This window comes from Sminthopsis crassicaudata, chromosome 6 (assembly GCF_048593235.1).
Source record: "Sminthopsis crassicaudata isolate SCR6 chromosome 6, ASM4859323v1, whole genome shotgun sequence".
NCBI classification, from domain to species: domain Eukaryota; kingdom Metazoa; phylum Chordata; class Mammalia; order Dasyuromorphia; family Dasyuridae; genus Sminthopsis; species Sminthopsis crassicaudata.
Window position 1 is genome coordinate 213,458,324 of NC_133622.1, and position 13,546 is coordinate 213,471,869.

Below are 13,546 nucleotides of genomic sequence, written 5' to 3' on the forward strand. Positions count from 1 at the left end.
TTTAAAATTTTCAATAGCTGCTGGGCTTCTACTATAAATTATTAGCAAACATGACATGCCTGCATATACTATTTCTATAAATTGCCTTAGTTGACCTATTTGATTTGAAACCTGATAGAATTTGAAATTAAATATTTTTGATATATATTAATAAGGGAAATGAGAAACATGCGGATTAGTAGAATGTTCCTGATATGCATATTGATATATATCTATCAAAGAATTTCTTTCTCTGAAAGGATTTCTCCTCCACTGTGATTTTAACCACAAATGAAGTCATTAAATAATTTATTTATTCTTTTTACTTTATTTCTTTTAGTCTTTCATTTCATATGCTGAAAATATCAAACAAATTCACCAAGATATGATATGTTTTACTTTTAAATCTGCATTATTTAAACTTGCATAATTTCTAGAGAAAGTAGTAATCTTCATCAGGGAGTTCTGTACAAATAGAATCAAAAGTTCATTCCCTGTTTCACTCCTTAGGTTTTCCAAAGATCTTAAATTGATAAAATGCACAAGTAAAATTATGGGGAACAAAATTTGAAGTAAGGAATACTTTAGGAATATATTATGCTTATGTATAAATGAATTCTTTAGAAAATACTACATTTGAGAAAGTAAATTCACCATAGTATAGTGTCTGTATACTGATTTTGGAGTCAAAATGATTTTTATCTCTGCAACATACTCTGTGATCTTGGGTAAGTAAATCTCTTTATCTTTTGGCCTCACTTTATTTGAAATATATGGTGGTTGAAGCAGATGAATTCTTAGGTCCTTTTCAACTTTCAATCTATGATCTTACAATCTCAAGATGATTTTTTTCTAGCAAAACTAAAAAGTTTTGATTTGATTAGAAAATAAAAAGACAGAAAATAATTCTTCCTAAATTCTTTTAGGGAAGCCTAGTAAATAGTGTGGGTAATTATGAGCAATTTTTTCAATTCTTAGTTATGTATTCTTGGAGTCCATATTTAAGTTTGGTCTTCTGAAAACTACTTACTGATCAATAATGTAGAGAATTTAGGTTATTCTAAATTACACAGGAATGCAAAACAGCCATAAGAAATCTTTTTGCATTTTCTTTCATATAGTGTTTATGCTTTTATACTTTTTTCTTGCAGAAATATCTTATTTTTAACATTAAAAAATTTTGGCCAGCTAATTGTGACTTGCCAAGGGTCACTGAGCTAGTAAATGTTGTGTGTGAAGCTGGATTTGAACTCAGGTCCTACTGATCCTAGAGCTATTTACTACAGTGTTCTATTTACTACAGCTCTTGAGGTCTACATTTCTTTCATAGTATCTTGGGTTGTTGTTTGTCTTTAGTGTTACCTCCTATGACATCCAAGTGATTGGATTTAAGTGAGGGAGGGCTGGGCAAAGTTACCAGTCTTACTTTTTCCTCCAGAGCCATTGGGTCCAGTGACAAGATATAGACCAGAGAGCTGAAGATGGCCCTGTATGCAGTGGGAAACCTTGGCTTTTTTAATATTTTTTTATATTTATATTTTAACATGTCTCAATTGATTGAGGCCATACTCCTTCAGTAATTAAGGCTAGAGAGAAATTGAGGCAAAGAATGGTCTCTTTCACATACTACAAAAAAATTCTAAAAAATCATTATGACTTTGTAGTGATGGTCTAGTATCTAGGAACACTACATGGTAGAAATGTCACAGCCTATTTCACCATTTTCTTATCTACTTAATATATAAAAATACATATAATTTATGTATATCATAATTATACATTTATGTATATAAATATGTAATTTTAATAATAATATTATAATAATTAAATAATTACAAACTATATTATATATTATACAGATTTATTATATATAATTATTATATACATAATTATAATTACATAATTTCAATTATATAATTTATAATAAAAATATAAACCTCCTCCATGACCTGGTATCCTTTAAGTATTATTATTTTTTTTTATTAGGGCATGAATGAAGGGAATAAGAACTATAGCATCACTGATCTATGGAAACTCCTGGATGATTCATTGTGACATCTTACTTTTGACTTAGAGTTTTAGCTAGAGATTGAGAGATTAAAGAACTTTCCAATGTCATTTGTCAGGGTGTTTTAGGGGTGGGAAACATGTCTGCAAGCATGCAGAAAATATTGGGGACCGCATTCCATAGAACACAATATAGGGAGTTGACCTTGCTTTAACAACATTGTGTTAGTAACATTTACCATCATGTATCCATAATGATGATTTTGTCTCAGGTCAAAAAAAAGATCGTCAGCTTGTCAATTAGAGATAGAATTAATTTTTGTCATCTTAATACTGTGTGGAATTCTATCTGTGACAACTGTGGTATTGTCCTCTGTTTGAAATTATGCAATGTAGATAGAATCATCCATCTGTCTCTTCTACTTTAATGTTCACTTAATGATTCATCACCAAAAATTGCCACTTCCTAACTTTAATAGACAAGTACATTGGAAATAGAAGTTTAAATTACCTTTACATAGTCAACCTTCATTATTCTATATTTTACTAATTATATAATTGTGATAATTTTTTTAAATGTTGGACTATGTTTCCCATTCTATTCTTAGGAATATTTTTAAATTTGAAAATATTATAGAATTAGGATTTTAAAAAATTAAATGTTGATTTTGTGATGATTAAAATGGATGCATCATACTGCCTATATTTCCAAACTCTTTACCAAAACTACAAATAAAATTTAGATTTTTAACTGTCCCCCAAATTGACAATCTTTTCACACTGAGAACATAGCTGTGATCTTTTATTTACATGAATGGAAAACTTTAAAAATTTAGACTAAAGAAAAGTACATTTTAAAAATCCAAGAATTATGCAATTTTATTGCTTGATGGTGGCAATATTGGAGTTGATCCACATGTTAGCAAAAACTTAAAATGAATATACATATTACTTCTGTATATATACTATTATTAGCATTCTCCACCTTGATTTCAGGATGAAGCAATCCTATTACTTGGAAAGAAGAGAGGTGTTTTAAATAGGCAGATAAAGGTGAAGTTGTATAGTTGTAAAATTCACTTAGCGGAGTGAACACCATTTTGTTCTATATATGTGTTTCCACACAACTGATAGTTTTTGTTTTTCTCTCTGAAATCAATGAATCAAAATATCATGCATATATTAACCTAATTGTTTGTTGATATACTTTAATAAATATGCCTTAGGAGACTTTGGAAGTATCAAAAACATTTCCTTAAAAAAAAAGTTTAGTAATTAGTATTGGGAATAATACAGTAAATTCTAGCTCATCTCACCAGAGTTAACAAACATTTGCATGGTTTACCATCTTTTTCTAATGAATTTAGCAGCCACCAGTTGAATAAATCAATCAATAATTTGAGAACAATTTCTTTTTGCCTGCAATTGATGGAATTTATTTTACAACTGTATATATCCAATTAGAAGTATTTGATTCAAGAATATTTCATATATTTAGTGTTCATTAATTGGGGGAAATTAAGCATGAAAAATCTTTGCCCATCTTTATTTCACATATATTTCAGTGTTTTTTTTTCTAAAATTGTTTTTAAACCTAGTCCAAGAATTTTTAAAAGATGGTTTGATTTTTGTACTTGAGTGTCTACTAGATATAGTTCCTAATGGCCATTAATTGAATCCCTTGTAATCATCTCTAGGCTTTTCCTAAGTGTGATAATGTTAATATTTACTGATTGAAATAAATAACATGGCTGGGACTTCCTGAGAACACTAACGGGGTGTGTTGGAGAATGATGTATGAACCGCGTTTAGATCTTAGCAGCTCTAAGTGCACAGTGGGTGTCTAGCACTCTATAGTGGGTCTGAAAAAAGAATTACTGAGGAGTCTTGCACATTAATTTCAACCATTAGTGACAAGAAGAAGTTAAATCTGCTTATCCATGTACAACTCTGAAATTCCTTTTTGTTGTAAATGTTCCTTTTCTTTGTTTTGCTTTTCCAGTTCTCCACAAGCAGCCTAGAGAAGTGTGCCTTTGTTTGCTAGAGCTGGGCCGGATTGCAGCCAGGTAGGTCTTGTTCTTAAAAGAATAAAGATACATTTTCTGTTATTATTGCTGATAGCATTTAAATGGTATTTTAAGGTTTGCAGAGCACTTTATACGTTATTTTGTTTTATCCTTATGATAACTCTGGCCTATTATTTACAGCTGAGGAAATGGAAGCAGGTAATGGTTAAATTACAGGTCTTCTGGGGCTCAGTACTCTATTTATTGCATCACCTAGCAGTTTGGTAGCCACATGTGCAATGGAGATACATCACAACAGCTTGAGTTAAGGCAGTCAATGTGTTATTTTCTACTTGCCCATCAGAAGTGTTGGCAGGATTATGAGCAGATAGCATGGCTAAGCAAATTAACTGGGGCATATGCCTTTTGCCTCGTGATTGTATTTCACATCCCACCTCTTCATCCATTCTCTTTCCTTGACCTTCTTGGAATTTTTCCAAATCTATGTGACAGCTCCATAGTATGGCAGCTAGAGTACTGATGTTAACGTTAGAAAGATCAGACTATTATTAGCTGTGTGACTCTGGGGAATTCAACCTTTCAGCCTCCTTTTTTTTTCATCTGTAGAACACCAATTATCAGAGGGTCTGCTACAAGAAGTGTGGTGAGAATCAAAGGAGAAAACACATAAATCACTTTGTAGACCTTAATGTGTTCTATAAATGCTAATTACTAACAATATTACTAAGTTTCAATATTTTGTTTCCCCCTCATTCTTCTCTAGCTTTCCCTTCTTTCCTTTCATGACACTTTTTGTCTTCTTTGTATTTCTGCTTGTTTTTATTCATCTCCAGCCTATTCAAAGAGAATGAGAGAGAGGGAGAAGAAGAAAATGGCTCATTGATTTCTACTCAAAGTCTTACTAGTATGGTGGAACTTGTCAGAACCTTGTTATTCTGGCACAGCCATTAAGAACCCAGCATTACCTTTGCCCTGAAATGAGCCATTCGAATTTATGTTGTTGTTGTTGAGTCATTAGTTGAAATGATAATATTCAGACAAATTTGTCTTTTCTTTATTTAAATGGATAATGCTTTGATATGTTGTCTGCTCAATGAAAGTAGTCCCTCTAACAACACAGATTACAATGGATGGCTACCTATCCTGGTATAGCTCTTAGCCATGCTCCTCAAATATCCCCTGAATAATGAAACCAGAGTAACAAGGGAAGGGTAATTAGAGGTTTAGCCAGGGCCTATAAATATAATCAGTAAAAAGAATTAACATATGCATTTGTTCAGCAGTTTAGAAGAACCTAATTAATAACCAGAATCTTAACACCTAGTTAAGAAGACTAATTAATTAAATATGGCTAACATGCATGACTTCACATATATAATTTATATTATATTGATGTCTTTCTTAGTGGTTGGGCAGGGCAGGAGGTGGGAATCTGCAATTCAAATTTTTAAATGAATATTAAAATAAATAACTAAAATTTTAAAAAATAATAATTAGTAAAAAGGTATAAAATTCAAATACACTGTAATAATATCCATCCACAGGATGAAACTTCCTTTATTCTTCTTGTATCATTTTGACATCATATATTACTAAATTTTGAAAGTGAATTTTATGCTTTTTGACATGGACACCAAAATTGCTAGTTACCTTTCAACATCAAACATATATTTTTATGCCTTTATACAGTCAAATAATGCTTCTCATACCTAACTAATTTTATTTTTATTATAACCCTGAGAATTTGTAATAATCATATAATTTTCCTCTTACAGATGAAGAGACTGGGGTTCAGAGTAGTAAATGACTTGGTCAAGTTCATACACTGAATGAGTGGTGGAGCTAAAACTGGAAACTACATTTTTTTTATTCCAACTTGGTTTATTTTTCCTGTGTCATTCTACCTTCCAATGAATATTTGCTTCTTTACAAGATTAAAAACAATACGCACAAATCAATTTCTCTTATATGGACACAAAATTCCCTATCTCTCTCTCAAATAAATCATGTGTTTTTTTTTTTTTTTAACATTATAGTCTGCTGAACAGTTTCACTAAATTTCTGGGCTTCTGTTTAATTTAATGGGAGATGCTATTCTCAGAAGCCCATTAAAGGAATATAATACTTCAGGCAAATTCTTTCCTTAGCTGTTTAATTTGTTTTATAAAGACAAAATAAAAGAACAAATTGCCTTGATATGGTCCCTCCTATTTGTCCCCTGTTAGAATCTATGGGCACCATGAACTTTTTGTGGATTCAATCTTCTGGATATTTTCTTTTTGATCTCAAATCTATTTAAGAAAGACAGTACATCCAATGGGATATTTAATAGCTCATAATAGGAAAAATGTTATAAAAATCAGTTGAAAAATACTTGGGAAAAGTAGAATTCAGAATTGGTCTAGACCATGGAAAGTAATAGAAATAAAGAGGCAGAAAATTTTAAAGCAGGGGGAAAAGCCAATCTGATGACTAAGTTGACTTGCAGGTGTAAGTCCTCATCCAAGCAGTGAGTAATAATTTACAACCTGTTGGCATCCCCAGACAGAAAGGCAATAAATGACTTGTATATAACCTCATTGGACAGGTTGTACTCCTGTGTGCCAATAGTAGTACAAAGCTTGTATTTTAGGTCTTAAATTTCTTTCTCTTTATTCTATTCTTACTATATGCATGAGCTTCGATAATTTTAAAATTCTAAAATTATCATGTTATGTGTTATAAAGTTCAAGTATTAGGATTTTCTATGAACTACTTTTGATTCCAGGTCATCATGCTTAGACTTTGAGTTATTTATCCTGTTATGGAAAATGCATCTGCAGTTTGTTGAAAACAATAAGATTCTGATTCAGTTATTTTCTCAAATTTTAATAAAAGATTATTTGATTTATTTTTGGTGAGAAATATATTGCTTTTAATCACATTTTTAAAATTGAATCATAGTTTTCCTTTAACTTAATTTATATTTTCAGATGTTTCTATTTTTGATGATTGTCAATTATCAATGAATTCTATCACTTTACATTACGATTGTCTCCCAATCAAAGTGTTTAATGATCAAGAAAGAAATATTTAAATGAAGTAAAATTTGGTGGGAGTCTATGAGTCTATACTAGCTGAGGGCCTAGCCTGAAATCTCCCCCTTCCTTGCTTATTCCCTACACACAACTCCAGGTATTCCAAGAGATTAAAACACTTACCCAAGATGCAAGTGACTTGTGTGAGAAGCAAGACTAGAACCCAGATTTTCTGTACTCTCAGTTCAGCATGTTTCTCATAATGTTATTCTTCTGAGGAGTTCAATTTAAATTGTGGATTCAATCTTCTGGATATTTTCTTTTTGATCTCAAATCTATTTAAGAAAGACAGGTACATCCAATGGGATATTTAATAGCTCATAATGGGAAAAATGTTATAAAAATCAGTTGAAAAATATTTGGGAAAAGTAGAATTCAGAATTGGTCTAGACCATGGAAAGTAATAGAAATAAAGAGGCAGAAAATCAGTTACCACCATGAATTAACTTTGTTTAAGTGTTGTTTTTTTAAAATTAAATCACGAGGATTAAAAGATAAAAAGTTAATGGCTGTAAAGTAATTTTTTTAAAAAAGAAAATGAAGTAGATCTTAGTATAAAGGAGGAATTGCCTTATAATATGAATAATCAGCTTGTAGTTTTGAAATTTGGGAGTTTTGTGAAAAAGGATTTAATATAGAAAAAATATTGAACATACCAGCATGAACATGGATGCAGATATTCTTAACCTGGGGTTCACAGAATTCATAATTAGATTCCAGGGGGTCCATTAATTTATGTAGTAAAAATTATATCTGTATTATAATTGGCTTCCTTTGAAATTATATGCATTTTATTTTAAGCATTTAAAAACATTATTCTGAAAAAAGGTTTATAGACTTCACCATGATGGCAATAGGGTCTATGACAGAAAAACATTCAGAATTCCTATATTAATGATTAAAATTATCTGAGAAGAAAATATTTGTATTATTTTATTTTTCATTGTAGGAGTGATTTTTTTGCCGTAGTTACATAAATGTTCAAATAGAAAAGAAAGATAATGGTGACAAATTTGAATATATGTATTATGTTATATAAATATATACTTAATAATTTTGAAGATTTTCAAGTAAAAAAAAACTAGCAAACTCATGAACTAGAATTCAATTGTACTTATTGTTTCTCAAAGTTTAAGACTGAGAGATCATCACAGCCAGAACTTTTATTGTGAGCTGAAGAAAATGTTTGAATTTCACCTATCTTGTATCTCATAAACTGCTAATCTCAGTTAATGCTTTCCTATACTTAATACCAAGATATAAACTCTTATTAAAGTTAATCATGATCCCATATAATAAATATTATCCAATTCATGCATTTGCTAATTATTTCTCTTAGTTACAGTTACTGTGTTCTAGCATATAAATTTAAATATATAAATCTTATATTCACATATATAACTTATATGGGTATATGTTTGATATATGTAACATTTTATATAATTCTTTTTTGTATTTTATTTAACCAAAGTATCCACAATTATAGAAGTGATGACTGAGTTTTATTAAAAATATTTCTAATATAACTTGAGAAATTATTTTATTAGGTTGTATTTGATTACAGAAAATAATAAAATATCTGCATGTAAAAACAAAATGCATAGGTATCTATAGAGGTACATATATCTTCACTTAAGCATATATATATATATATGTGTGTGTGTGTGTGTGTGTGTGTGTGTGTGTGTGTGTGTATGTGCTCATGGGCATATGTGAAATATATGTGCACATATATATGCATACACAATATGTATGTGTGTATGTGTGAAGTATACTGACTGATCTGTCATCTAAAGCTATAGTCTTATATCTACCACTATCTAATGGATATTTCCATTTGAATACCCCGGTTCTAACTTGACTCAGCATGCCCTAAACTCAGCTTGCACAGAACTCATTATATTCCTCCCATAAATACTTTACTCTTCTCTGACCTTTTTCTGTCAATGACATCACTCTTCATACAGTATCCTAGACTCAACCTCTTGGAATCATTGTGTTTGATCAGTCCCAAAATTCTCTTGATTTTCTTTCAAAATCTTTGCCTTTCATTTTTATCTTCCTATTCCCAACCCTTTAGTATAGAGTAAATGATGAATAGATGTTCACTGAGTTGAATTAAATAGAGAACCAATACACATTCCAGAGAAGGGAGAAGTAGTATGAAGGTGTATAAATAGACTCTTGGGATGGTTTGGAAGAGGGAGACATTGGAGTTCTCAAAGTCATTATTTCTGCATTAAATTAAGAATGAAGAGAATCATTTATCCTTTTTTCCATAAGGATGTACATCGTATGGTCTAGAGACCTTGATTGATTCACTAAACCTCTCAGTGACTGAGGTACCTCTCCAGGTTGTATGAGTTGAGAGTTTTCACCCTAGGATTTCTCAAACTCATGAAATCACAGATTTTATTTACATTTTTAAAATGTTGAATATTGTTCCTATATATTATGCATATTGTTTATTAAGATTGATGTTTTGATGATTCTTCCTTTTTTTTTTTTAAACAAAGGTATGGTGTGGAGCCTCCAGGTTTAATAAAGCTGGAAAAAGAGATTGAACAGGAAGAAACACTTTCAGCCCCTTCTCCTTCCCCTTCTCCCTCCTCAACAAAATCTTCTGGAAAAAAGAGCACAGGAAACTTATTGGATGATGCTGTAAGTAAAGCCAGTCAAACTTCTGACCAAGTGTCTAGTAATCTTGTAACTATAGAGTTAGTCATAGCTGATATTTGAAATTGTGAGATCATGAGTTAGTCATCTAGCCTTTTTGTGCCTTAATTTCCTTGTCAACAAAATATGAGAGTGAACCTCAATGATCTCTAAGATCCCTCATGGATCTAAACCTGATGATTCTAATATCTACAATTATATTTTTGCAGAACACTTTAAATACATGATATTACTTGACTGTTATGACAATCCCATGAGCTACATATGAGAATTATACCTCCCATTTTATAGATAAGGACACTCAGGTCCAGAAATGTTAAGTGACTTTCTGCATAAGTCTCATAGTTAATAAAAGATTAGAAGTGGAGTTGGAATGAATTTCTTTCCTGACTCCAAGCCCAACATTTCTTTGACTATGCCAGGTTAATTTCAATTAAATATGCATATATATTGTATGCATACATATGTGTGTATGCATACATCCTTATTATTTTATTTATATAGATCAAGATGTATGTCATATAATTGAATATACCTAATGCTTCTACCTATGATCCAAATTTCGTTGGAATCTGGGAAACAAATTTAAAAGTTCCTTTGTAGTCACCTCTGTGGATTCCTGTTTTGTTTGACAATTGTAGATTGGACTGTAAATTTCAATGAGACTACCAACTGAACATCCTTCAATAGCATTTAAAAAAGAATGTATTTGTCTATTTGAATATATGGGTACACCCTGAAATACATTCACCTTTATATGCCTAGTTCCTTGTAAGCTTTTAGATCATGTCTATATTAGTTTTTTTTTTTTTCTGGTAGTAACTCTCTGAGGCAATCATAGTTCTTTCATAGACAAAGAAAACTGATAGTAAAGATAGTAAAGTATAGTAAAAGTAAAAGATAGTAAAGAATAGAGAGAAAGTAAAAATGCAGTGTTATCCTTGAATTACACAGTTTTGTTTTTTTTTTTTTTTTTTTTTTTTTGTTGATTTGTTTGTTTGTTTTTTTTTCCCTGAGGCTGGGGTTAAGTGACTTGTCCAGGGTCACACAGCTAGGAAGTGTTAAAGTGTCTGAGACTAGATTTGAACTCAGGTCCTCCTGAATTCAAGGCTGGTGCTCTATCCACTGCGCCACCTAGCTGCCCCTCACAAAGTCTTAATTTCTATTACACACAGAGAATCTTTACAATTTATCTAGGTGAAAACTGAAGATTTAAGAGTATTTTGAAGTATATATACCTTTTGTTCCTGTTTAAACTTTATATTCTGTATTGTTCTTTGCCAAATTTATTTTGGACACCTCCTCCATTAAGTTTTATTCTACTATCACATACGACCATAAATACGACCGTGGGTTCTTAAAGGTTGTACTAAAAGTACACAGACTCTTCCAGATTGAAAAGTATATGTAAAGAGATGGATCCTGTTTTTGTCATCCTTAGGCTAGCCCAGCCGGATTTGCAAAGGTTCCACACTTTGTGTGTCTAATGTTTGGCATTTGTTAAGTACTTCATAAATGCTGATTGAATTTATAATAATAATAATAATAATAATAATAATAATAATAATAATAATAATAATAATAATCACATATAACATTTATATAATATTTTCAATCTCACAAAGTACTTCATATTTGATCCTTACAACAACTCCAAAAGTTGGAACTATTATTACCATCTCCATTTTATCAAGGATTCTCAAATATGTCTTTTAAGCACCTACGTGGTGTAGCGGATAGATTTGTGCATCCCATGTTTCCTATGAGCTACTTCAATTCTGCTTTACGCAGCACTTTCTTTGGTGAGGCTATGCTATGCTGGCTGAGGCAATGCCAGTGTCTCCCATGTTATATAATCAATTCTAAAGTTCTTAAGAGAAATCTTGTGATTGTCCTTATATCACTTTTTCTAATTACCATGAATGTGTTGCCTTGTTGGAGTTCTTAATAAAATATTCTTTTCGGCAAATATACATTTGACACATACATACATATACCTATATACATCTATCTATCTATCTGTCTCCTGTCTCTTTTTCTTTCTGTCTTTCTTTTTCTCCTTTTTCTTTCTTTCCTTTCCCTTCCTTTCTTCCATCCTTCTTCCCTCCTTCCCTCCATTCCTCCCTCTTTTCCTCCTTTCTTTCTTTTTCTCTCTCTCTAAATATCTCTATCTCTATCTATCTATCTATTTATCATCTATCTATCTATCTATCTATCTATCTATCTATCTATCTATCTATATCTATCTATCTATATACTGTGACTGAGACTGAAAAAGATTAACTGATTTACTTAAGGCCCTAGAACTAGTCACTGAGGTAGGATTTTAATTCATCTTCCTGGCTCTAAATCTAACAATCGATCCGCTACACCACGTAGATGCTTAAAAGACATATTTGAGAATCCTTGATATCTTGAGAGGATAAGCCAAAGCCTGTTTGGCTTATCCAGTCACCTCCTACCACAATGTAGTTGTAAGGAGGAATTTAATTTAAATATCTATGGAAAGACATGGACAGGAATTCCACAGAGCCCATCCATCAAAGGTTTGGATGAATTTTGATCGTATTCCAGTATTTAAGAAGGGACTGGAATGTATTCTGTTCTTTCTTTCACTCTCTCCTATCCTTGGAAACAACTCTGAAGAAGGATGTGTATTTGAAGGTAAAGATAGAGAGAGCTAAGGAAGGGAAGCATCTTGGAAAAGAGTTTTATCACTAAAAATAGAGTTAGAGAGACTTCAGAGGCTTCATAGACGACCTTGTAACGAAAAATAAAACATTAAACATAGCCAGAAATGGTCACTCAGCCTTGCTTTAAGATTAGCAAAAAAGTGGAATCCATCCCCTCCTAGAGTGATCCATTATACTTTGTGGTAACTCAAATTGGTAAGAAAATTTTTTGACATCAAATTTAAATTTGTTTCTTTGAAACTTTTACTCTCTGGTCCTACTTCTGATCTCTGGGTCAATCCTTGTTAAAAAGAATTATATCATCTCATATCATATCACCACTATCACCACTGTTTGCAAGCCTTTTTTCCAGAAGAAACATATCACTTCTTTAACAGTTCCTTCAGTGGCAGTTACTCAAGGCATTTCACTCTGTTCACCTTTCAGCTTATCAGTGTTCTTCCTAAAATGTGGCACCGAGAACCAAACTCAATACTCCAGATGGGACCTGACCAGGGCAGAGTACGGCAGCATGTTTGGCTTCAGATTCTTGGATGTTATGTCCCTCTTCTTGTAGTCTAAGGTCACATTAGTTTTCTTGGCTGCCATATCACACCACTGACTCCATTCAAGAGAAGTGGAATGAAACTAAAGTTATCTAAAAAGGACTGTAAAAAGCCACATAGTCGACCCAACCCTGTATAATGTTACAGATTCTTGTATTTTTTAAAAGATGAATCTCTAATATCAATAAGCCAAAGTATGAATCATTTGAATCCAAATATACCTGTAGATACTATTATATTGTTCATCACCAATGAGAAAACTGTATACTGCCATGTTCTAAAACTCAGCTAAAATGATGGCATTCTGATTGGTTAGTTATTGTTCTTCATAATTGAAGAGAACTAAAATGACATCATTATGGAGGGCTTCTGGTAGCCCAAAAGACACACGAGATGTGAAAATTTGGAGACTTCTCCATTCCAAAGGTTCATATAGACTATTTGTAATGTGCAGCATTTCTGACTGTGACTAATTAAAATGAGCTCCAAAGGTTCTACCACAGATCAGACACAAATATTCCATATGAATCTTTGGAGTGGAG

The 13,546-nt window shown here is 31.7% G+C and overlaps 1 protein-coding gene across 5 annotated transcripts in view; it reads left to right on the forward strand.

Moving 5' to 3' along the window:
• Positions 1-13,546, forward strand: part of GAS2 (growth arrest specific 2) — a 146,624-nt gene that overhangs the window by 76,691 nt on the left and 56,387 nt on the right. For all 5 annotated transcript variants that reach the window (XM_074275674.1, XM_074275673.1, XM_074275675.1 and 2 more), the window contains exons 5-6: positions 3,989-4,052; positions 9,607-9,751. In XM_074275674.1, coding sequence (XP_074131775.1) covers positions 3,989-4,052; positions 9,607-9,751 — 209 coding nt within the window. The remainder of the gene's footprint in view (positions 1-3,988; positions 4,053-9,606; positions 9,752-13,546) is intronic.